Raw genomic sequence first — 24,744 nt, forward strand, 5'->3', positions numbered from 1 at the left:
ATTTCTTGTTCGGGTGAGAGGTTAGTTCCGATGGAGTGCCGAAAAGTTTCTCGATGAGTTTCTGATGTCGCTAGTGTCGCTGCTTTAGTGGCTAAATAAGAAACAACACAAGCTGAGATGTGAGGTGCATAGGAGAAATTCGTGTCTATATCGTTGTCCAGCGGTGGTGTAGCGGTATAGCACACGGCACGGAATGCTGAGGACCTGGGTTCGATTCCCAGCGCTGGTCTTATTTTTCTGGTTTTTCTGTGCATCTATATTTCAGTTTGTATTTTCGATAATGTATTGTGTTTTATTGCTTATTATTTATTTTAAATAAAATTAATAAATATTAGGGCATTTGTGAAATTGGTACTGTTAACACTGATGCGCATGTCAGATAAAGATAAAGATAAAGATTGTTCTTTGTTCAGTCAGTCAGATGTCAGATGTCAGTCTCCGATGAAGGAATTATTATTACGATTCGTTTATTTCTTTCATTGCTTCCCGCGTGCCTGTTATCTTGTCTTGTTTCCGCAAGTGTAAATAATCGTATGTTGTTTCGTTAATTGTTTTATGCAAAACTTTACACGTCTATTTTCAAGTTCTAAAAGCCGATTTTTAGGTTCAGTTAACAGTGAGATCAAAAAGTATCTAACAAGAAATGAATTTCGCGCGTTCGCTGTGACTTCTGAAATGGCGAGCGATAGCAACTGGCGAGGCGTGCCGCTGACTGAGATATGGGGGTCGCAGTCTCCGTGGGGCGCCCCTGAGTTTCCTTTGGTGGCGCCGGCTTTCAACCACACCGTGTTGTACCACATCCCTAGTAATGGCAGCGTGGCTGACGACCGGCCTCCGAAGCCCCAGATCGGGCATGACAAATGGGACCATGATTATGTCAGGATGCCATGCTCCAGTCAAAGTCTATATCCAGTTGAAGATGTAAGTTGTACCAGACTACCAGTAGCTGCAGTGGTTGAGCAACTGTGGATTTGTGGATGTGTCGATCAATTTGAATGATTTACACCACTGCCCTATGGCACTACATTACACACACTACTCTATCACCTCTCTACTAGAGTTGTGTGTACATGGTTTTGAACTTTTGAGCACCACAACACTGCTCTCATCTACTTCTATATGTGGAATTAGCCAGTGCTAGTTATGTAGATTTTCACTATAACTGTTATTACTGTTCCTGAAAATATATTTGCTTAAAAACTCATCAAGCTTTATAAAATTTTCAGGACAGTGGAGAAACGCATTTAAAGAAACGCTGGGAATTAATAGAGACTGCTCTGTGTAAACCAATCCGCAACAGCGAAGAGCTGGCTACCGCTATACTAAGCTACAACACTCAGTTCAAGGAAAGCTGGAAGTTCTCGGCACTTCATAAGCTGTTTAATGAAGTAAATATAATCTAGTTATGGTTATCCACGTACATCTCATAGAACAGCGGTTCGCAGTTTTTTGGTCATGGTACCCTAGTTGAATTTATGTTTATGGTCAATAAATAGATTTATTATTTTTTATTATTTATTAAATAATTTGTCGGAGCCCTAAAATAGACAAAAACGACTAATACACCTTCAGTTACTTATTTTTACTGTTTCTATTCTCTTTGCGGAACCCCCCCAGGGTCTTTACGGAGCCCCAGGGCTCCGCGGAGCACATTTTGAGAATGGCTGTCATAGAAGAAAAGAAAACACTACTGTAATGCCAGCAATCACTACTCTCAGTATTTCAATAATACAAAGCTCTTTTTTAATCTCCTCCCTTTTGTCTACTTAGCACAATTTACACAACAATATTTTTACAAATTTTAAACGTGATAAGTCCCTTTTGTGGTATTTTGACTATGAGTGAAAATCACGAAAGCATAAATCGTTAGACAATATGTATGTATGTATAATGCATACATAATCATAATCATAATCATTTATTTGCCATATTATGCCATATTATATAAATTGAAGTTGGTTAAAATTAGAATTTACAATACGATATACATATACTTGAAGTTATCGTTTACAGCAGCACTTGATCATTCAAAGTTTTATTAATAAATTAAATTAAATAATTTAAAAGAAATAATGTCAAATACTGAATGTGAATTTAAATAGAAATATATTATTAATTAAATAAGGAATTCCATTATGCCTTTATCTAGTGCCTTTGCAAAATATTTGTCAATTGTATAATAAGGTCTGCCTAAAAAATATAGCTTCAGTTTTCTGTCAAATGTACTTGCATCGCTACATATTGTCTAACTAAATACTTTATTAAACCATCAGCCAAATAAGTGGTATATCAATTTTTAAAAAGTTCCTATCAAATGAATATGTTGCTAAAGTCGAACTTTCAACGTCTATTGGCATTATTATTTTATGACATGCAAACAATTATCAACTTTAGGGTGGTAGACCATATATTTGCCTGATGGTAAATAAAACACAAAATAATACAAAAAGAAAACAGCAAAACCAAAAGAGTACAAAGGCGAACTTATCCATAAAAGGGATCTTATATAATGTTAGTTATTAATATATATATATATATTTAATATTTATAACAACTACGACGCTATTTATAAAAAAAATATTTTTTCAGCATTTAGAAGAAGAGGAATCACAATGCTTCTTCGATGTAACACTACCAGAGATAGCGAAACTTGCTCTAGCCCTACCCAAACTTATTCAAGCTCCAATACCACTCTTAAAGTAAGTAAACTGGTGATGTGCCAACACGGGGAAAACAAAACTCGATTTAACTCGAGTTAAAATTCACGTAACTCGGGTTGAACTCGAGTTACGTAACACGAGTTAACTGGATGAAACCGATTTTTCAAAGTTTTTACCAATTTATTCCCTCACATTTGTACTGATAGATAAAAAAAAATGGAGCAGACAAACAAATGATATTTTTGTTTCAATTCTTTCATTTTTTATATTATTTATTTATAATGTATTGGGAGAGTTACACTAACTAAAGTAAAAAAAGGAAATTATTGTTTGAGATTGAATCGTTTATTTATATATTTTTGACTCGAGTTGGAGAGAATTCAACTTGAGTTGATTCAAGTTAAGCCCAACTCGATTCGACCATCACTAAAGTAAACCAGGGCTGTCTTTAAGTCTAGATGAACTTGGTGTTTTCCTTGCAGGCAACACAAAAACCGCTCCATTTCACTCTCTCAGCAGCAGATATCAAGTCTATTGGCAAACGCGTTCTTCTGTACATTCCCGAGGCGTAATAGTACAAAAAAGACTTCAGAATATGCATCCTTTCCACACATCAATTTTATTACGTGAGTAAATAAAATTTCGCTATTTATGTGTTTTTATTTTTTGCAATTACTTTTGTAAATGAAGTTAGAAATAACAGCCGCCTGTTTTTGTATATTTTATTATTTTCTTTAATTGTTGGCATTCTGTACCTCAAAAGGGTCTGTTTTTTTCATAACTTTGCTGTCCGTCCATCTGTATGTTAAAACCCTAATTCTTAGGAATGGATGGAGATGTCAAGCTGATTTATTATAAAGTAATCAGATGTTAGCCTTTGGAGCAGTGCAAAAAACAAACTTCTAAGTCAACGCAATCATAAAGCCCAGTTTAGACCTGCGAGAAAAATCTTGCAAGTTGCATTACATTGCGAGCCCGTAAATCCAGCGAGTTTGTAGTGGTCAATCGAGCGCCGCAATGTAAAATGCACGATTTTTCTTGCAAGTCTAAACTCGGCTTACGGGTAAGATACAAAAAAATAAAAAGTGTTTCCATAGAAATTGCCATAATCGAAAACCTATCCGCCCTTTAGGATAGGTTTTCGATTATGCTAATTTCTATGGAAACACTGCATGTAAAAACTGGAAGTATCTAGTTGTCCTTGAAACTTGAAATTTGGGATGAAGGTAGCTTTTATAGCACAACCAATGAGAAAACTTTGAGAAATATTTATGTTCTATGTCTGTGTATATCAGTAACCATCTAAAATGACCCCACACTGCATTTTGCTTAAGAGATAGGCTCTGCTAACCTGGATATTCATAGATACAAAATTTGAACAGAACCCTTGGCGCGGGATTCCCACTCACATTTGGTTGGTTTTTAAAATATGTTGTATGGTTAATAGTATATTTCACGTTTTTTTTTACAGATTGTACAATACTAATGGTTCAGATGCAGTACTGGAGAAACTGACGTGTCTTTGTCACTACTTCAAGAGGGTTTGCAGTAAAGGTAATACTATTTTTGTTTTTATTACAAACAACAACCAACTCCAATGGACAAAATTTTTAATACAGTCTTTTTTTCCGACACCAGTTAAGTATTAGACTGTTTTGTTATATTGGATCTGATGATGAATAGGAACGGGGAGGAATAAGGAACAGGATGGCCCAGGAAACTTGAAATTTGGGATGAAGGTAGGCTCTTCACAACCATGAGAAAACTCTGAGTAATATGATGTTCTATGTCTGTGTATATCAGTAACCATCTAAAATGACCCCAGACATTTTGCTTAAGAGATATCAATAACTGGATACTTACAAAATTTGCACCCTTGGTAGGGATACCCACAATTGTTGTTTGAAATTATAATCTAATTCTATTACACAGATTGTACAATACTAATGGTTCAGATGCAGTACTGGAGAAACTGACGTGTCTTTGTCACTACTTCAAGACTTTGCAAAAGGTAATACTATTTTTATTATTACAAACAACACAAAGTTAAATTATGTTATTACAGTATGGCACCATAATATTTGTTTTATATAAATCTGGATGAATAGGAATAGGACAGGACAAAACGACTTTAATAAACTCTGTCAACATGACATGCCAGTAATATAATTTCAATGCCATGACGCTGCAATACTCGGTGGATCTCTTGTGCATCTCTCAAACGTAGCATCCCTGTAATTGGGATTGTCTAGATTGGGATAGTCTAAGAGCGCAGTCAGCGGTATCGGCAATTTTTTGAAAAAATATTAGTTTTTCTTTTACAAATATACAATTTTACTCGCAAATGTGATGAAAAACATTGGTCGCAGGGCACTAGAAACGACCGCTTTAAAGCCCTCAGTCCAGTCCTGGATTTGTCAATAGGCCGTATAGGCCGCGGCCTAGGGGCGGCAGCGGCCTAGGGGCGGCAGATTTCAACGAGAAAATTATTTTAGAAAGTTACATAGGGCGGCGGATATAAAGTGGCCTATACTCCTAAAAAACATAAATCCGCCACTGCCTCAATCTTCGACTTCGGGCTTGTAATAGTTAGGCTCTCGTTCGTAATTCCTTATTTACCGCCATTAAGACACAATGTACTAAAGCAGCTAGTTAGATATACGGCGTGTTGTAGAGCAGTGCCGGTCGGCGTGCTGACATTCTCGCGGCGGTCGGTGCCGCCGCGGCGCTGCCCGGCGTGGCCGGCGGCGGCGCGCCCGCTCGGCGCCGTGCCGCTGCACGTCGACTCACAGCACACCATCGAGGACGCCGGCCAGCTCCTGCAGATGGACTTTGCCAATAAGTCAGTTCAAACAAACAAACAATTTAAACAATTTATTTTCAATAACAATTTCTTTTACATGACATTTATTAATGGCTGGAGCCTCCTTTTAAGCTTGATAAAGCCTGTGTCAGGAGGCACCGCTCCTGTATAGTTATAGTCTGCATGTACAGTCAGCATCTAAAGCAGCTGGTCACTCTATTACTCTGCCGCATTAATACATATTTATCACTTGCATGGCGTTACGGATTTGTAACAAAGCTACTTCTGACGCTGACCGTACTAAGATGGTGTTACATTTATAAATCAATTTGTGACGGTTACATTATATTCTATTACCTATTCTATTTATAATACTTATTGCATGCAAGCATATAGGCATGCAATATCGAATAATCCTGCACAATTTATATAATTTATATATATCACTGCTCCAGATCGATAGTGACACAATCCAAAACAAGTTTTATAATTTGATAATTTAACTTTGATTGAAGAGTGACATATTCTAAAATGTAATGTCCTAGAATTTTTAGTTGTGCCACCATCAAATCAAAGCAGCGACATCAATTGAAATAAAACACAAAAGACAAAAGCAAAAAAACTAAGCTATATCGACACTATAGGTAGATTTACAAGAGCTGACACGAATGGATTGAACGAACGTAAATGACACTTATAGACATTTATGTAAGTAAACGATTGATGAGTACGTGGCATAATTCATACTTGTGTGAAGTGTATTCTAATAGGTAACACACAGATACTTTCATTCACTCATTCAATCCATTCGTGCCAGCTCTCGTGAATCGACCTTAATTAAAGGTCGTACTGCAAAATCGTCAAATTTTCTGAATGAAATTTATGAACATTATTTATTTTTATATCATGTTAAGTTCTTCTTTGCCTAGCCCTTTCCCATTTTATTTGGGGTCGGCCCTCCATATCACGCGCCTCCAGGCAGTTCGGTTCTGGGTCGTCTTTTTGTTGACTTGGGCTTCTTTGAGGTTCTTATTTACTACGGACATCCATCCATGTGATTCGGGGTCGTCCTCGTCCTCGCGATTTAGTTTCGATATCTAGCACTTTTCTGGTCATGTAGTCAGATGGTCGCCTCATAACGTGTCCGTACCACCTCGTACCACTTGTAGTTTATATCATGTTAAGTTATCTTAGAAAAACTTTTGGTTCCATGCATATTCCGTATTAGGACATTCGATATTAATATTATGTTCAATCGCTTGGCAGTGCGTAAAGTTTCATCAGACGCAAGCATTGTTGCCTCATAGTTGCACAGAAATTATGGGTCGTAACTTTTATGTGAGAGATATCTGTGATGCCATCTCTATTTGTTTTGTTAGAAAAACAAGAGACAACATTACATTTATCTGCCATGTAATCAACGAGTGGTGAAAGTGGCTTTTTATAACTGGCTCGTGTGTACTGTTCGCTAGGTACTTGGGAGGGGGTGTGCTGGGATATGGCTGCGTGCAGGAAGAGATCAGATTCGTGATCTGCCCGGAACTGATGGCGTCCATGCTGTTCACTGAAGTGCTGAGGCCTAACGAAGCCCTTATGATGATTGGTACGTTAGACATCTGACTTATATTATGAACTAGCCTGTTGCCCTCGACTCGTGCGTAGAATTCGTTTATCCCGCGGGAACTATGCAATTTTCCGGGATAAAACTATACTATGTCCTTCTCGGGTACTCAAACTATCTGTATGCCGAATTTTATTTTAATTGGTCTAGCGGTTTAGACTTGATGAGGTAACCAACAAACGAACAGACTTACAAATTTTCGCACTTAGAGGTGTAATATTAGTGGGATGCGAAAGTTTATGAGCACCTATGTGTGTGTATGTTTGTTACTCTTTTCCGCTAAAATGACTGGACGTATTTGGATGAAACTTGGTATGTACATGACGGAACATCTGGAATAACATATAGGCTAATTTTTATCCTACGATATTCCCACGGGATCAGGATTAAATTTCGTCATGATGGCTCGATTGTTTTCAACGCAATGTCACTGAAGATTACGATATACAGTAGTTGTGTACAATGGTTTCCTATCGTATTTATCGGAAGAGTTCTGTTAAAGAAAAATGGGAGTCGTCTCTAACGTGGAAGTAGGTAAAAAATCATAAAAGTTGAGTCATCATTTTTTTTTCTAAGATATGATGATTAATGAATGTACAACATACGTGAAGCATTCAGGAATTGATTCACAAAAAATGAAGAAAACTTGTACTTTTTTTTTACCAGAAACTGAACTGATTCGAAGGCGTGTTTAATTAATTTATTTGTCACAAATGTGTTACACTCTATAAAAATTATAGGCAAGGCATTTACTTAAAATTAAGGACTGCCTTTTGCCCTCAGATAAAAGGATGGGTCGGAGATCTTTTTAACCACCCAATTGCTTTTGGCAACTAGACCTTCATTTGATTTTTATTCTCTCAAAAAAAAGGTACATAATTTTATTTACATAACTAATTTCGCCAAACTATGACGTTTATTGGCGAATATTGCGCTCACTTAGAACAATTGTACCCTACTTAATTAAAACTTAACTACTTAATGTTATGCTTACCGCCCACGACCGAGCTGTGCTGTCAAGCCCGCACCCCATTCCATTGCAATACGGCGCAAATCCCCACACACAACCGGGCCCTGGGCCGCACACTATACAATACCTACCTGACCTTCACGTCAACGCTCTTATCATAGACAAATACTAAAAACGGGACTTATCACGCTAATAATAGTAACCCTAAAAACAGTTGATAACGCATTCACGAGTTGTATTTTCCTAGGGTGCGAACGCTACAGCAACTATGCAGGCTACGGTTCGAGCTTCCGCTGGGCCGGCGAGCACCGCGACCCGGCGCCTTGCGACTCGTCGCTGCGCCGGCGCACCGCCGTGCTGGCCCTCGACGCGCAGCCGAGCGGCGCGCGCGCGCACGAGCACCAGCCCGGGGCGGTGCTCAGGGACCTCAACAAGGTAACAACTGGGTCGATCTACATTTTCATCTACCTCGTTGCTATGAAGCTAAAAAGCTTAATGGTTACTTGACCTGAAATGTACATTTCAGAACTAAATTATTGTTATTATTATTTTAAAATTTATGACGGTGGAAGCATTCTACACTTCCACTGAACGTAGATATAGTTTAGATATAAGTAGTTAGTTTAGTATTGTAACTAAGGGACCCCATACATCCCTGTATTTTTATTATTATTATTTTTTTGTATTTTTTTTCTTTAAGTACTTGTATAATATAGTTTTTAAGTATTTTATTTGTAATTATATTATTATGAAAAAATGACTTTCTGCCAAGTTTCTTGCGGCGCATTCTTCTTGGCAATGATGGTCTTTCCGAAAGCGCTGGTAGTTTAAAAAATGACGTGTAAAAGTGCCCATTGCGGCCTATTTACTGAATAAATCATTTGAATTTGAATTTGAATTTTGAATGGTTACGTCCCCTGAACAACTCTTTGAAACCACGAGTTTCTATGTTTTCTGTGGTTAAAATTATTCGAGTATAAATTTTTGTCATAGTTTTACAAGCTCATTATTTTATAGACTATCGCCTAAGCATATTAGTCGCATATGGCAGTTTTTTTAAGAAACTATGTCACTGTTGTCTCTTGGACAACGGACCAGAATAACAAACAAGAAAAAGTTGATTGAACCAACTATACCCCGTTATCAAACGGGCAGTTTGGTGGCTTCCCAACATTTAGTTAAGTAAGATTGTATTTTTTTAACAAAAAATTATAACTAACCGGTTTTTAAAACATTGGATGGAGGTACAGAACCCTTCATGTACGAGTCCGACTCGCACCTGACCGATGTTTAACCTCCGACGCAAAAAGAGGGGTTATAAGTTTGACCGCTGTGTGTCTGTGTGTCTATCGGTGGCACCGTAGCTCTGAAACGGATAATCTATTTGAAAGCAGGTTCTCTATTGATGGTTCTTAAATTTTGAAATGACAATGTCGGGGATCTTTCAACTTTTCTAATTTATTCCAGGCGTGGGTCGGCTTCTCCTTTTACACCGAAGACGCTGAGTGCCTGCAGTACCCGGGCGTAGCGACCGGCAACTGGGGCTGTGGGGCCTTCGGCGGCTCCCCGGCTCTCAAGTCCCTGGTACAGCTGATGGCTTGCGCGGAGGCGCGCCGCCCCATGGCCTATTACACGTTCCAGGATGCGAAGATCAGGGACGAGATCATAAGTGTCTATAATTTGCTGGCGAGGCACAACGTTACTGTTGGTGAGTGATCGTACTAACATAGATGCGAAATTTTGTGAGTATTTCTGTGCGTGTGTTCGTTGCCCCTTTACTATAAAACCGTCTCATTTTTCTGGTCACTTTTCTGTAAAAATGGCCGAATATTCTGATACAATTTTCTTGTTATCTGGTAGAAAAACAGGAACTTTTTCAAATAATCAAAAAAGACATCTAAATCTACACTTAATTAGTTAAACGTGACCAGAAAAATAATGCGGTTGGAACGCTCGAATATTCGCCCCGGACGGATTTGAATGAAATTTGGTATGTAGATAGACAAACAGACGTTCAATATTAAATGATATTGTAATGGATAACTCACGTTTTAAACCGAGTTTAGCTCGACATGTTTCGGGCTATCTCGTAGCCCTTCTTCTCAGGAGCACGCGACTCGGCGGCTGCCGACTGCACACAGTGTGCGTGTTGCGGCAGCCGCCGAGTCGCGTGCTCCGGGCTACGAGATAGCCCGAAACATGTCGAGCTAAACTCGGTTTAAAACGTGAGTTATCCATTACAATATCATTTAATAATAATTAGGCTATTTTTTATCCTGATACTCCCATGGGACCCATTTAGAATCCCAAAATATTAAGAGCAAAATCTAGAGACTCGTGTATTTAGATTATGCACGGGTGTTCGTCAAACGACGTAAATGAAAATCGTGTCATTTCTTGGGAATTCTCATGGAAATTTTGTAAATCCCGTAATTTCAACTCCACTGATGGATCGGGTTTTGTGTATGGTTTATGATAGAGGAATGAGCGAGAGGGGGAGATCGAGAAAGGGAGATTACCTATAGACTGGATACCACAAGATGGATGGCAGGACGGGTCAACAGACCCAAAAGGTACTGGCGGGGCGATTTTTTCTTTAATTGTATACTGTAGTTTTTAAGAATTTTATTTGTACTTAATTATTATATTTTGAAAAAATGACTTTCTGCCAAGTTTCTTGCGGCGCATTCTTCTTGGCAATGATGGTCTTTCCGAAAGCGCTGGTAGTTTAAAAAATGACGTGTAAAAATGCCCATTGCGGCCTATTTACTGAATAAATGATTTGAATTTGAATTTGACCTAGACGTGTTCCTTAAAGACTGGCCGTCCAGGGCTAAAAAAAAGTATTAAATACACTAATTTCTTGGTGCTTTCAGGTCAGCTGTACCACTTGATACTAAGGTTCTGCCAAACGGATGTCCGCAAGGGACACCTGCACACGTTCATCGAACAGTGTCTGAAAGACGGAGGCAAGCCCGCGTCGCCGATGCCGCCGCCGGCTGAAGTGCCCGAACAAATGGACATAGTAAGTGAAGAATACATCGAAAAATAGAAAATGGCATTTAAAAGAAGATAAATATTAAGTTACTTTTAAAATTTATTTTTTTACTTTTATGTAAAATTTCTGTACATGTTCTTGATATTATTTTGATAAAAGTGCTATAACATATATTTATGTATTTAGAGTGGTTTCATTAATTAGCTTCCATTTGGTATTACAATTACTTACCCATATCATTGCAATAAAAAAAAATATTTTTTTCGGGAACGCCATTTTGAAATATACAGGATGACGATACGTGTTGTCACTGGATTATTTCTAAAATATAAATGTTATCGAAAAACTGGTTACAGACCCTAAAAGTGCTTCACGAGCTCTATCAAACAGTATCAATAATAGGTTACAGAATAAACAGGATCCATCCTAAAATTAAATGTTTCCAGCTTCCATACATTTAGTACAATACCATAGCAATAAAATAAGAATGCAAATTACGAGTTTATTATTTATTTTCTTAAAACTTCTAAAATTGTTACCTACATACGTACAGTACCTGACTATTTCTCAAAAAGTTGTCCATTTTCAGTTGTCCACTTATAAAAATAAAAATATATCTTGACGCTATTTGAACACAAAAAAAACAAGTAATATTGCGTTTAAATATATACAAAACCTTGTGGTAAAGGTGATAAAATTCAGATAATCTTTGTTGTTGGACCCAATAGAGAGTTTCGATGTATTTACTAAATTACGATTTTTTCCTCACAAGATTTCGTGACGTTTTCCCGACGTCAAGAAATTTTGGATGTTTTATGCTTTATTATTTCGTCCTTAGTGTTAATAATTTTTTGACAAAACTGACTTGTCAAAACTTTTGATTTCTTGTCACTACGTGAGAAATAAATGTAGGAAGCTGGAAACTTGAATAGTTTAAATGTATGGAAGCTGGAAACATTGAATTTTCGGATAGATCCAGTTTATTCTGTTAACAATTATTGATACCGTTTGATAGAGCTCGTGAAGCACTTTTAGGGTCAGTAACCAGTTTTTCGATATATATTGTTTATAAATAATCGAGTGTGATCACTTATCTTTCCACCCTGTGTGCCTTCCAACAGTTTATCTCCAACAGTTTTGACGAATCTAATGATGATACCTTTTTTGTTGAAAATTGCCCAGCCGTTTAGGCTATAGGGAGGACCAAAGAAATAGACTTATATATATACTAGTATAACGTACATACACGTACATACATTTATGCGCCCGAAAAACATAACTCTTAACACGGTACTGATTTTCATGAAATTTTACGAAAAATTTTGCGTTCTTCTTTTTCAGAGTGACGTAGCAGACGACTGCGTGATAGAAATACCTGAGTCATTAGAAAGAGAACTACTCAAGCAGCTAAAGGAGTCACCCGACCTCTTCTCGCAAGACGAAGCCGATAGCGAAGAGACACAAGTGCTTTTTATCAACGAGCCTGACGCGCCAGAAAAAGATACCACGATGAAAGAACGCGCGAGCGCATCGAAGGTTCCGGAAGACAAAATGGCCGCGACTAGTGTGGCGAGTAACAAAATGGCGACCAGTCTCACGTCAGATTTGTTTGCCGAAATGAACAAGTTCGACCAAAGCAACGGTATGTTAAATTTTTCTAAATCGCATAGTAATATACTGAAGATCGATGAACCGGTCACATCTAAAGCTGATGCGGATATGGACACTTCAGTTGAAGCGTCGAGATCTGTGGCGCCGACGTCGGAGACTAAAAGGAAAATGGCAAAAAAAATTACGGACTATTTTAGTAAAAAACCTTATTGATACTTACTTAGTATTTTATACAACTATCCAAAGGAAGTATATTTTTCGTAAGACTAGATTAAAAAATATTTTTTGTACTGTTGCTATTTCTTATTGCTATAATGTCTGATCTTTTATCAATATTTTCTTATCCTTTTGATATAATCTTACAGTAGGTACAGTCGGTGTCTAAGATATTTTCCACTTCTCATGCTGCGTAAAATCTTCGTCTAAGATTAAAACAAGTAGGTGTAAACAGCCACAAACAAAGAAGTTTCTACATTTTTTTAAATAATTATACCTAATGCGTGAACAATAAAAGGTACATAGTAAGTGAACAATTGTTTCCACTGTTGTTATTTGGGTCGATCAACTTTTTCTTGTTTGTTATTCTGTCCCGTTGTCCAAGAGACAAAACTGTTATGATATATGCTACTAATGTGCTTAGGAGATTGTCCATTAAATAATGGGCTTGTAACTACGACAAAAATGTACGCTCTATGAATTATAACCACACAAAATATGGAGAAACTCATGGTTTTAAAGAGTTGTCCAGGGGACGTAACCATGGCAACGCGGTACAGGGAAAAGTTGATTGACCCATTTCATTTCCTCGTCATCGAAGTGCAAGGCAGAGTGTAAAACTTCAACGTTCTTCAGTGCATCACATGGCTTCTCATTTTTGTGTCTGATCTGTTAAATTGTTATTTAATTTATGTTTTTATTTAATTGTTAGTTTTATTACTCTTTAGCTACTAAGCCATGTCTTTGTTTTGAAGAATAAAGATTATATCTATCTATCTATCTATCTAAAACTCGAGTATTAAACCCATTTTCCCCTCGACGTGTCTATCCATCCTCGCCGTACATGCTCGGGCTATATGAACGTCTCGGTTAAAATGGCTCGTTTTATGCTCTCGTTGTACAATCTACTATTAACAGTTTACTTCTACAACCTTGTCGCTGTTATTTCATGTTCGTACTTCTGTATAAAAGTTCTTCTACGAAAAAATTCAATGGTGTGTTTGAAGTTCCCAATCCGCGCTGGAACCGCGTAGAGATTAAGTACAGCCCAAGCCGTCATTCTGAGAGGAGACCTGTGCCCTGCAGTAGGACGTATAAAGGCTGAGATGATGATGATGACTTTTATATAAAATTGACAAAAGGCAAAGTGACAAGGTGCTAAAGTGTAAAGATATTTTTGACCTCGGCTGTGCAGACTAAGATTGTTATTTCTATTTTGTTAACTTTAAGGAAACGCCTCTGTGCGTCTTTTAATACTTCTTTATTTAGTTCGCTGTCTGAACGCATATGTGCGTGCATCTGTATTGTGATAAAGAAGCGACGATTAATGAATGCGTCACTAGACAAAACAATGTTGTGGTGTATCAAAACCGACTATTGGGCAGTTTTGTGGTTGACTATACAGAATGTCCGAAACATATTATGTAGGAACTTCAAGTATTATTGGAGTATCAGGAAGAGTTTGAACCCTAAGGGGCTGTTTCACCATCCATTGATTAGCGATAACCGACGGTTAAATGTGATGCCGTCTCCGTCTATTCGAACAAAACAAATAGAGACGGCATCACACCTAACCGCCAGTTAACACTAATCAATGGATGGTGAAACAGCCCCTAAATGTCTTAGTCAAAATTATAGGAAATGTGCCGGTAGTCAATGATATGACTAAAGACAGTTGCTAAATCACTGAATTATTACACCTGAAGTTCCTAAATCGTTATTCCGGACACCCTGTGTATGTACTTTCTTTGGTATTTATTTTACTATAGTAATTTACTTGTACTAATTGAAATCGTAGTCAAGCATGTGTTTAGGTCATTCCTGCAATTATTTCACACACTTGCATTTCATATACATAATGTAAATAGAATGACAATGCAAGTATTACAATTAACGACATACAGTCGAGTTAAATTTATTTGAGATTAATTTTATACCCACATACCTACTTACATCGAGATTTGTGTTTTTGATTAAACGTTTGTATTGCGACAAAAAAGGAAGGGATTTGGAAAACAATAATTGAATCTAAATGAATGAATTTAAAATCCAAATGAAATTGGTAGAACAATCTCATTAAAGAAATTGTTAATGTTGTGTAAATTAAGTTATATTTGTTTTAAACACAATGTTGATTCTGCAGCATCAGAAATAAAACACTGTCCTAATATAATTAAAATTATTTATTATCCTTCATCATATTCTAGCATACTAAACGTAATAAGTGTATAATAATAAATAATTGAATAGTAATTTAGTTTGAAATATTTCAGCAATATACATATTAATAACTCGATATAATAGGTTAAAACGTTCATTAACTAAATAAGACATGCAAAGTAGGCGAATTATTATTGTATTTAGGTATTTCCCTAATGTGTTACTATGAACGCAGTCCGTCATTAGCTAGTACTGTTTAAAAGTTTCATTAAAAACTATCGATACAAATAAATTATTAATTCAAAAAGAACAATTTAACTAGCGACGCTCCAAAAAAGTGATCATAACTCTCTTATTTTACAATCTTTGGCGAACTATAACAATATACGAGAATAAACATTTTCAATAGCTAGCTATCAAATGCTCTGTTTAACTTTACCTACTCGCTCGAACAGTTGTTGAACAGTTGTCTAGTAGCTCGCTGTCGGCGGCGGGCCGACGCGTCTGCGCTAAAACGGTACAAGTACCATACAGCCACTACAAGACTTGTACCAGTTTTCATTAAACATGCACGCATCGCGGCACGAGGACGCGACTTTACATCATCTTGGTGCACGGAAAAACGCCAAAGTTCGAATTAGGGTCATGCGAAAATGCATGCCGTCAAATTTACATGTTTCGAACGATGGACCAAAATGAAAGTCTCCCCCGCCGCTCAGCGCCGTGTCACGCCGGCTGTCAAACATATAGCCGCGTGACCGTGTTGACAAGTGTCAATCCATCGGCAGCATGCGCGAGGGCACTTTGTATAGCGTATTTTAGGGGCGAGCCCTCGTCGCGTCAATTTTTGTGCTTCAATTTCATTTGTGCATTAAACATGAGAACTCGCTTCTAAAAATTCTATGCGAAAGTGAGGTAACTGTTCGTTATATGTCACATCATTTAGGAATGCTCGATTCAAGTTCATCAAACAGACAATTCCACATCTTATAGTTAGTTTTGGTGAATCTTTGGATTAGTACGAGTTACCGGTAAAGCGTGGACTGAACGACCATTGCCTACAAAATCTTACATTAAAATACAATAACAAGGTATCGATATGATATCAACATTATTTTTAAATCATAACCCTTTCGACTGCCTCGAGGTACAAGCAGGTATCTGACGTCGCCAAGACGTTGGTCAGACGGCTTATGTGACTTACAAAATACAAGTTGGTCATTCAGCGGCGGTGAAACAAACCAACTCAACTGAAATGGCTTAGGAAACTGTCACATTTTTTCGTAAATAGATACATAGAGTAGGTTCAATGGACGATCGTTACAAGCGTATATCACAGACACCTCAATAGGCATCTCAATGCTAAGCTATATATAAACAGCTAGACTGTCTGCCTATTCCGGGCCCCGACCGCTCGCTCCGGCCTTACCGAGACGTCACTGTATCCTGGCCATCACGCAGCGGGAAAGGCACCGAATCGTATCTCTTCACGTAACCGATTCGATATCGCCGAAACGATCCAGAATAGGTTGGGTTTGTTACTCTTAAACTATTCCAACATAAGTTATCCAGAACAGTGTGCTGCGAGGTCCACGCTCGTCTAATTAGATTATTCAAGGGCGACTAGTGGCTCGAACGGAAACCCAAAGCATAACCATTCTCGCTATTCTCCATGCAAAAACCTGTACATTAAAACACCTAAATGTACGTCGCCCATGTAAAGGTTTGAACGATCGATCGGCGTGTTCTAAACGGTTAATGATTATGATCTCCTCTTAGCATTTACAACGTCACCCTGTCACCCGCCCGGGCAGACCCGGGGCAAAAGGCTAGTAAGCTCCTAAATTAGATATGACGTCACTTATGTATGTACAAACCGAGTTAAAGAGGAAGGCTGACGCATACCGAAGGCTGTCCCGAGATGCAGGCTATGGACCACGGTCTATAGAAGCGGGACTATGGGAAAGGAATAAGAACAGTTCTTTACGGACGGCGCGATTGTTTCTAATGCTCTTTAATCTAACTGCACGGTGCGGCAAGGGGCGGTGAGGATATGAACGACCGGCTTTTTGAGAGGAAATTTCGCTAGATGGCGTTGGTATCGTGAAGTCCGTTCGACGTTACTGTCTTGCGATTGGCTCAATTGGTTATGAACTAGTCCCAAACGTGACAGAAATGTCAAAGTTTTCAAACGGGCCGCACGATGCTCTCCTCTTTTACTAAAAGGTGTTCTGAAATTAATCAAAGGTGCGACCCTTGGTTTCATCAAACCCACGTTCTTATTTTTTTAAGACTAGACAATTCGAAATCTGTATAATGTGAATTCAATTCTTACAAAAACTGTGTACACAACACACAAAACAAAATACACGTTCTAGGTAGTTTTAAGAACATTCATTTATTTAAATTGAACGGTTCAAAACACGATACATCGTGGAACTGTATTAGTTTTTGTTTAAATTAATAAAACACTTTCTCACAAAAAATATAAGCATCGAGAAATATAAAATTGACATTTAAAAACAAAATTGAACACTTAACAAAACGGTTTTAAAACTTAATTTTGATGCATAATTTCTGTGGATAAACACATTCGCACGGAAAGGAGGATTCCGTATCTGCGTCCAAATAACAGCTTCTTACAGTTATCTTGATGAGTAACCATTAAGTATACTTAGGTACTTGCCTCTTATTTTGACGTCTAACGCAACTGCTGGATGTCAAAAGGACCAAAGTTAAAAGACGTAACATAAAGTGGAATTCAAACCGCACCCGCGCCGCCCGTGCTCAACCTTCGACAGCAGAACGTCTATGAGTTACGTCGTATCTACCTACATCGTCGCACTTTCATTAACTCGCTAAGGTAACTTTAAACTTCTAATTTAACCAAACGTTTATACCATTCATAACTCGCCCTACCGCTCTAGGTTTACCATAAATATTCTCAATTCACCTTAACCTTAAATGTATCTAAACTATGGATGAAATGACCTACGATAAGGTAAAACAGTATTCTGGATAACTTATCAAAAACCGTGAAATATAATAAACTTATTAGTCGTTATAACATAGCCGGAGAACCGGGCCGGTCTAGTACTTACAATGAGTAGACAGTATCTGTAGGAAATCGTATGCAATACTTAAACCACTAGTATAATTAGTACCGTAAAACTAATCAGGGAAATCAAATGGCACGCGAGAAAGCTCTACAGTAATTAAGTACAAATAAAAATAAATAGGTCAACAAAAAACGAGTGCTTGAAGCTAAACTATGCTAAGCGATAGAAAAAATAAGTAACAGAAAGAGATATGACTAGATCGTTTTTGTTCCATTACTAGGATCTACAATTCATAAAAGCACTATGCGCCTCTCTTCACATTTTTAATTATATAAATAGATATATAATAATATGATTAATTATCCGAATCCTAACGTTTGTTTTTTTTTCTGATTAAAATATTGGCATTCATCTTACTAACTAGCATCGAACGGTGTTTAGTGAACGTGATGTGTCGTGGGCCGCCCGCGTGGGCGCGTGGCGTCGCGTCGCGTCGACCTCGCACCATCCGACGGTGACCATCGCTATGTACCGGTCAGCACTTGGTACGCATTACAAACTGCTGTTTCATTACGTCACGTCTACGCGAGCGCTACGCCCAATTTTATTATGCGAACGTTATAAATATTCTATAAAAGTTTTAGGAGTTAAATAGTTAAGAAATTCGATTTTGTAATACTAAGATTGCCGTTCGGTTCCGGTGAGCGACGGACCGCGAGGCGCGTCGCGCTGTCTCGGGACGGTGTCGGTCGCACGTCCGCAACGGCGGGGATTCCGTCTCACAGTAAGTATGGTAAGATGACAAGTGAATGAGGATACTTTAGAACGCAAGTCGCATTAATTTGGAATGAAGTGTGGCCGGCCAGTGCGAGTAAAATAAAAGCGAAGCTCAAGATTGCTCCGAGCGGGCTCAAGTCGTGACGGACTCGTCGCGGGCCCGTCGCGGCGTGGGATGAGATGGGGTGGGCTGTGTCGGTTCCGGTCTCGCATGATGACAGTATAAAAAGTCGCGATTGACTAGTGGACCCGAAAGTGTAGCGGGCTGGCCGTTGAATCGCAGTCTAATTCAGAGTTAGGCAAAACCTGCCTACATGAAAAACATTTAGATACATTTAAATAATTGCAAAGCATACCCTGTATCCTAGAATCACTTTTATGGGCGATCGTTTTATACATTCAGAGAGGTTTTCATTATTCTATTACAAACGTTAGCGTTACCGCAATATATCTTTAAGGATTTAATTTTAATCAGTATAAAGATATAAGTACAATATTATTATTAACCCGGGTGCGGTCGGCCCGCCCCGGGGCATAGTCCTACATTACGCACGAGGTGATATTATCGATAATCGATATACTTAGTATACGTGTTCCGGTTTGGCATCGATTTACTGGTATCCTAATGGCGCGGGCTCGGCGCGCCGCCGCGCTGTAGCCGACGCCGGCGTCACGCCGGCGCGGGCCGCGGCCGGCTCCGAAGTCGGTACGAAACGAGACCACGTCGATAAACAACATAACGTAACGAAAATATATAATAAATAAAAAATGCGACGTGAAAAACAACGCTATAAAACAATTTAAAAAGCTCAACAACGTATTGCACTCAGTTTTCAGGAAAAGAACTAGATACACTCGAAACGTCGGTACACAAATTCATGTTGTTTTTATACACACGGCTTACTTACAAAATCATAAACGCCTTAAACTAGAATACTATATCAATATAATATAATTATTTGTGTAAATATAAAATTCTATGTCTTGTGGTGAGTGTAATATTTGACTATCGCGCGGAGACGGCGGCGCCCCGAGCCGCGCCGGCCGCCGCCGCCGGACGCCGCCGGACGCCGCGCCGCAGCCGTGCCCGGCGCAGTGCCGCCACACCGGCACTTAGTCCGCCCGCACGCACACAATATAATCTAAGGTATCTCAGTATCATTATAATATTTATATTGGTACCTTTTTGATTATGAATCTATTTTTGTCTGTAGAAATTACACTAGTTTTGTAACCTGTTAGCTCACGCACCACCACTGTTGGCTCCCGGACGCAGTCCTCACAGTTATTGTATTTAACACCTTAACACGAACAGTATGTATATATTTGTATAGACACACACGAAATAAAGCCGGGGAAGCACGCTCGTTGACAATTGACATCATGTCGCGTCGCGCCGCGGCGTAGCGCAGCGCGTGCGTGTCGCGTGGCGTGCGCGTTGCGTGCGCGTGGCGTGAGCGTAGCATGCGCGGGGTGGGCTCGCTGGGTGCGATCGCCACGCGACACGCGCGACGAGTACAGACGTAGTACATAAACGAACGGCGTGTAAGTACAGTTCATTATGTTGATTATACTTTTTATATCACAGCCCATTTGGAATTTACAACACATAATAACACGATCTTTTGAAACAAGGCCTAAGTATTCGGTCTTATGTTGAAGTGCACTTTGATTTGTACACAGCGTTAAATACAAACATTTATTTTTTGTCAACAACATCGCCATTAGTTTAAGTTCACTAACAAGTAGTTTGTGAGGAGCTGGGCGTACCATGGACAAGTCGCGGCCGGGACGAGGCCGGGGCCGGGAGAGAGCTGTGGGTACAGATCGTCGAGGACTGATTGTGTCAGAAAGGACTGCCGTGTGGTACCCCAGCATTAGCTTATCAGACACACACATAATAAAATTTAACAAAATATAGGATATATATACTCCAATAGTGATCTATACCGACCACTTACATTAATGCGATCAGTTCAGCGGAGGGAGACAACAGTGCCCGCGATCCGCGGACTGTCCGCACGTCCCCGCGCTTGCGGCGGCGCCGCGCCGGTGCCGGACACAGCGGCGGCGCGACGCCGCCCATGCCGGCACCGGGCTGCGCGGGGGACGGGGGACGTCCACGGCGCTACGTCTTGTTGCAATATACAATAATTAAAATACATTTTTTTTTCTTACATTTTCAACTTACTTAATAAATTCAGTTTGGCTTAGTTCAAGCAAATAACTAGTATAATAAATTTATGTTAAAAGTTTCAGTTAAACGTTAAGTACTTAGAAGTAGAAGTATGATTACGAATGACAAAATTTTTATAACGTGTCATTTTATAATAATAATAATAATTTAATCAAAGTTAATAAATTGTATATATAATAATATAATAGAGTAATTTAATGATTAATCCATAATGATAAGAATGAAGCATTCCTACGCGCTGATTTAATAAATTACTTTTAACTAATTTAGTATACTCGCCAAGTGGGCTTGCATAATTCTTTAGGTAAGTATGTAGGTAATGATATTTACTATACAATAAAGATGTATTTATAAATTCCTTGGAATTGTTGATAATACACAATGAAGCGCGTTGCGGGCGCGGCGAGGCCGGCCTCCTGTAACACAGACACACATTGCTATTAGGTACCTTACCTACGTCCTAAGGTTCTAATTCAAAGTGCTCTGGGTCAAAGATCTAAATGAACTTTTTCTTGAAAAACTTCAATTACCTACGGTTCGCCGTCAATTTCTCTTATTGTATTTTGAGATTAAAGCAGTAATAACATAAAGCTAATAATAATCCATACTAATATTCTAAATGCGAAAGTGTGTTTGTGTGTTTGTCCGTCTTTGACGCCGTAACGGAGCGACGGATCGACGTGATTTTTGGGATAGAGATAGTTTATGGGCCCGAGAGTGACATAGGCTACTTTTTATCCCGGAAAAATGCACAGTTCCCGAGGGAACAGCGCGCGATAACTGAGTACCACGCGGGCGGAGCCGCGGGCAAGAGCTAGTAATATAATAATCTTATTAAAATGTACCATGTAAATCGAACAATCAAGCAAAGTTTTGTATCATTGCTATCAACCATTGAGGAGTTCCCTTATGAGAAGACGACACTAGTTGTAAGTAAACACATTTCTATTAAAATTGAATAACTAATCATGCAAAGTTTTGCGTCTGTGCCGTATACTACTGATGAGTTCTAAACATTGGAGACGATCCTGGCTGCACTACCAGGATGCCATTACCAGATTATTGTATTGTATTGTCACCAGATTTACATAAGCATGGTCAAATTCTTGAATTCACACACATTTGACCCCCCCCCCTCCTTGGCTATAAAGCTGGATCTGCCATTGTACCTACAGCTTCAACTTTAAGATACGTACGGTGGTGAGTACGCGCGGGGACGGCGTCTAAGGTTAGTAAGGCCGGTTAGCGTCCTTGGGTCGTTTCAGCTGGACTTTCAGCCGCTTCATGCCGATCTGGAACCCGTTCATCGCTTGGATCGCCGCCTGCGCCGACGTAGGGTTGTCGAACGACACGAAACCTGGAATCAGAAAATAGTGTTTTATACAATCGTTACGTAATAGCATAGAATATATAATAGTACTAACGTACAGAATGGCTACGCTCCGCCCCGCACCGGTTCGAGTTACCCCACCCCTCAAGCGCAGATTGCAGGAAAACCGCAGGAAAGCAGTCGGGTGCGCAACGCGATGTACCTATGTCAGCCGCGCGGCACTAAGTTCGGGAGCAATAATTTCGCGAAATGAGAAATGGTGAAATTATCGGAATTAATACATGAAATAACTACCTACAGAATAATTCGTTTAATTTTGTAGTCGTATATCAATTTTAATTGAAAATAATATGCTTAAATACACAGACAGACACATTTTAAGCAGGTTTAAATTAATAGATAAGATCAACGATTACATTTATTTGCACATATCTAAGCCATATCTACATATAAGTACCTACACGTCATTGGTAGTACTTATAGTACCAGGGGTTTGGGATAGTCAGCCCTGTGTATCTTACGCACACATCGACGCGTGTACAGACGTAGTCGTGCTTATGTAGATCCCAGAACGCGTATTTTGTACGTCGTGGCAATGGGCAGCCATATCATATAGCACGGAGAACAGCCCTCTCCCTTAAGTGCCTCTCCAACTAGTGAAGGTTGGCAGTCAGCTCCGCATATCTGACTCGGTCTTTTGCCAGTCTGAAAAGCTCTATGGCAATCTTAATTCCAGTCCATTCCCGAACAGCATTGGGACCGAAAAGTTCTCGAATGGAGACGAAGAATGAAACGGAACGGATGAACGAATGATCTAATTAAAGCCGCGGCCTTGGGTTTACGGTGGATGCAGATCGCTTCCAACCGAAGCAACTAAAGGTCTATGGGGGAGGCCTTTATGCAACAGTGGACGTCCGTGATGATGATGACATAATAGGGCTTCTTAAAGTCGAGTACAGTCAAGGAAGAAACCAATAGGGTCAATAAAAGAACCGACCCAGGCAGCAGAATGCAAGCTCCTCTCCCGGCTTTTCACCAAATGGCTGATGAAACACTCTGTGGGTAAAACCCTCTCCTCTGCGTTAAAAGCTCCAGGGAGTTGGGGACGTGCCGCCGGATTTTAGTCGTTGAGAGTCCAGCTCTGTCTGGGTCCCGCTTTCCCAGTCGTGCTGCACGACTCGTGCATAACAATTTTTTCCTGACTACATGCCCCCATCTATAAAGCACCTAAAATAAAATCTTTAAATTAACACTATACAAGTGTAATACTTGTCATCATCATCAGCCTACAGCAGTCCACTGTCTCTTCCATGGCGCGCCACAACACTGTCTTCAGCCCCTCGCATCCATCCGCCCGCCAGCGACCCTCTTAAGGTCGTCCGTCCACCGTGCCTCAGGACGCCCTACACTACGTTTTCCAGTCCGTGGTCTCCATTCGAGGACTCATCTGCTTCAGCCGAACGCCATTTCAGCGAACTAATTCTAATAACGCATGATAACACTATAATACTTGTGTTTTGGCTGAAATGTTTGACATGAAAATTTGGTGTATTTTTCTACTTACCGAAACACTTGCTCTGGTTAGTGGCCCGGTCTATGAACACTTTGCTACTGATCACATTCCCGAACGGCAGGAACATCTGCATCAGCTCCGCGTCTCCGAACTCTTGGGGCAGGTGGTAGATGAATAGGTTGCAGCCCTCGGGGCCAGAGATAGAGCACCCTGGGAACATAAGAAAATCTTTAAAGAACTCACAAATCTGCCTCTGAACACCAACGTTTTGCTTAATGCTAGCCGTGGAAGAGTTGATACGGTCGTATGCAGTTCTACATATGTATTCTATGTTTGTAGTTCTTTGAAAGGCGTAGCATCATACTAAATGTAGCTCTGTAGCAGTATGCTAATCTGAAGCGACAGGTTTTGATCGATACGAGACTATGTATAGCTCTGAATTTAAAAGCAATATCTTTAATTTATTGAAGGCGTTACTTTACGGAGGTCCATATCAATGGACCATAAACAATTATTTTGCTCGCGTGGTCTCGGTTGAGCAAAGTAGGTATTTGTTTATAAATATAGTTCATATAGTTTGTATTTATGGCCTTCTGCGATGTTGATAGACGCGAAAAGTAGTTAAATAGTGGAATAAGACAACAGGAACTGCACACGAACGTCGATTATAAAGAAGTTCAAAAGAAGCTAAACATTCAAGACAACACATAACACGTAACATACATAAAGAGGTACAGCGACAGACTCCAGTCGAGGTCGGAAGGCGCTAAAGTTTGCCGGTGCAAGAGTTTGTTTGTCACTGTACTACGTGCAGCGATTTTGGACGAGC

The 24,744-nt window shown here is 39.4% G+C and overlaps 2 protein-coding genes across 15 annotated transcripts in view; one reads left to right on the forward strand and one right to left on the reverse strand.

Moving 5' to 3' along the window:
* The first annotated feature begins 403 nt into the window (after window positions 1–403).
* LOC141431831 (poly(ADP-ribose) glycohydrolase-like) lies at window positions 404–14,490 on the forward strand. Its single transcript, XM_074093033.1, has 11 exons — window positions 404–921; window positions 1,227–1,388; window positions 2,590–2,699; window positions 3,143–3,286; window positions 4,132–4,214; window positions 5,340–5,502; window positions 6,936–7,066; window positions 8,302–8,489; window positions 9,522–9,762; window positions 10,931–11,079; window positions 12,394–14,490. Exons 1-11 carry the CDS (start codon window positions 556–558, stop codon window positions 12,874–12,876), a joined length of 2,220 nt encoding a protein of 739 aa, XP_073949134.1. The 5' UTR covers window positions 404–555; the 3' UTR covers window positions 12,877–14,490.
* Window positions 14,491–15,047: 557 nt separating this feature from the next.
* The window catches only part of bru3 (CUGBP Elav-like family member bruno 3), a 1,256,451-nt gene continuing 1,246,754 nt past the window's right edge, over window positions 15,048–24,744 (reverse strand). For 10 of the 14 annotated variants that reach the window (XM_074093042.1, XM_074093039.1, XM_074093048.1 and 7 more), the window contains 3 exons: window positions 23,967–24,143; window positions 22,269–22,429; window positions 15,048–21,488 (listed from right to left, as the gene is read on the reverse strand). In XM_074093042.1, the coding sequence (XP_073949143.1) occupies window positions 22,302–22,429; window positions 23,967–24,143 (305 nt within the window). In that variant the 3' untranslated portion in view covers window positions 15,048–21,488; window positions 22,269–22,301. The remainder of the gene's footprint in view (window positions 21,489–22,268; window positions 22,430–23,966; window positions 24,144–24,744) is intronic. The other 4 variants (XM_074093049.1, XM_074093046.1, XM_074093038.1 and 1 more) reach the window with 1 other exon arrangement.

This window comes from Choristoneura fumiferana, chromosome 10 (assembly GCF_025370935.1).
Source record: "Choristoneura fumiferana chromosome 10, NRCan_CFum_1, whole genome shotgun sequence".
Classification (NCBI taxonomy): Eukaryota; Metazoa; Arthropoda; class Insecta; order Lepidoptera; family Tortricidae; genus Choristoneura; species Choristoneura fumiferana.

Excerpts from the sequence above, each read along its gene's own strand:
- LOC141431831 (XM_074093033.1), top strand. The coding sequence starts at position 556 with ATGCAAAACTTTACACGTCTATTTTCAAGTTCTAAAAGCCGATTTTTA. Across the intron at positions 8,490-9,521 it reads TGCTCAGGGACCTCAACAAG|GCGTGGGTCGGCTTCTCCTT; the intron begins GTAACAACTGGG and ends AATTTATTCCAG. Across the intron at positions 11,080-12,393 it reads TGCCCGAACAAATGGACATA|AGTGACGTAGCAGACGACTG; the intron begins GTAAGTGAAGAA and ends CTTCTTTTTCAG.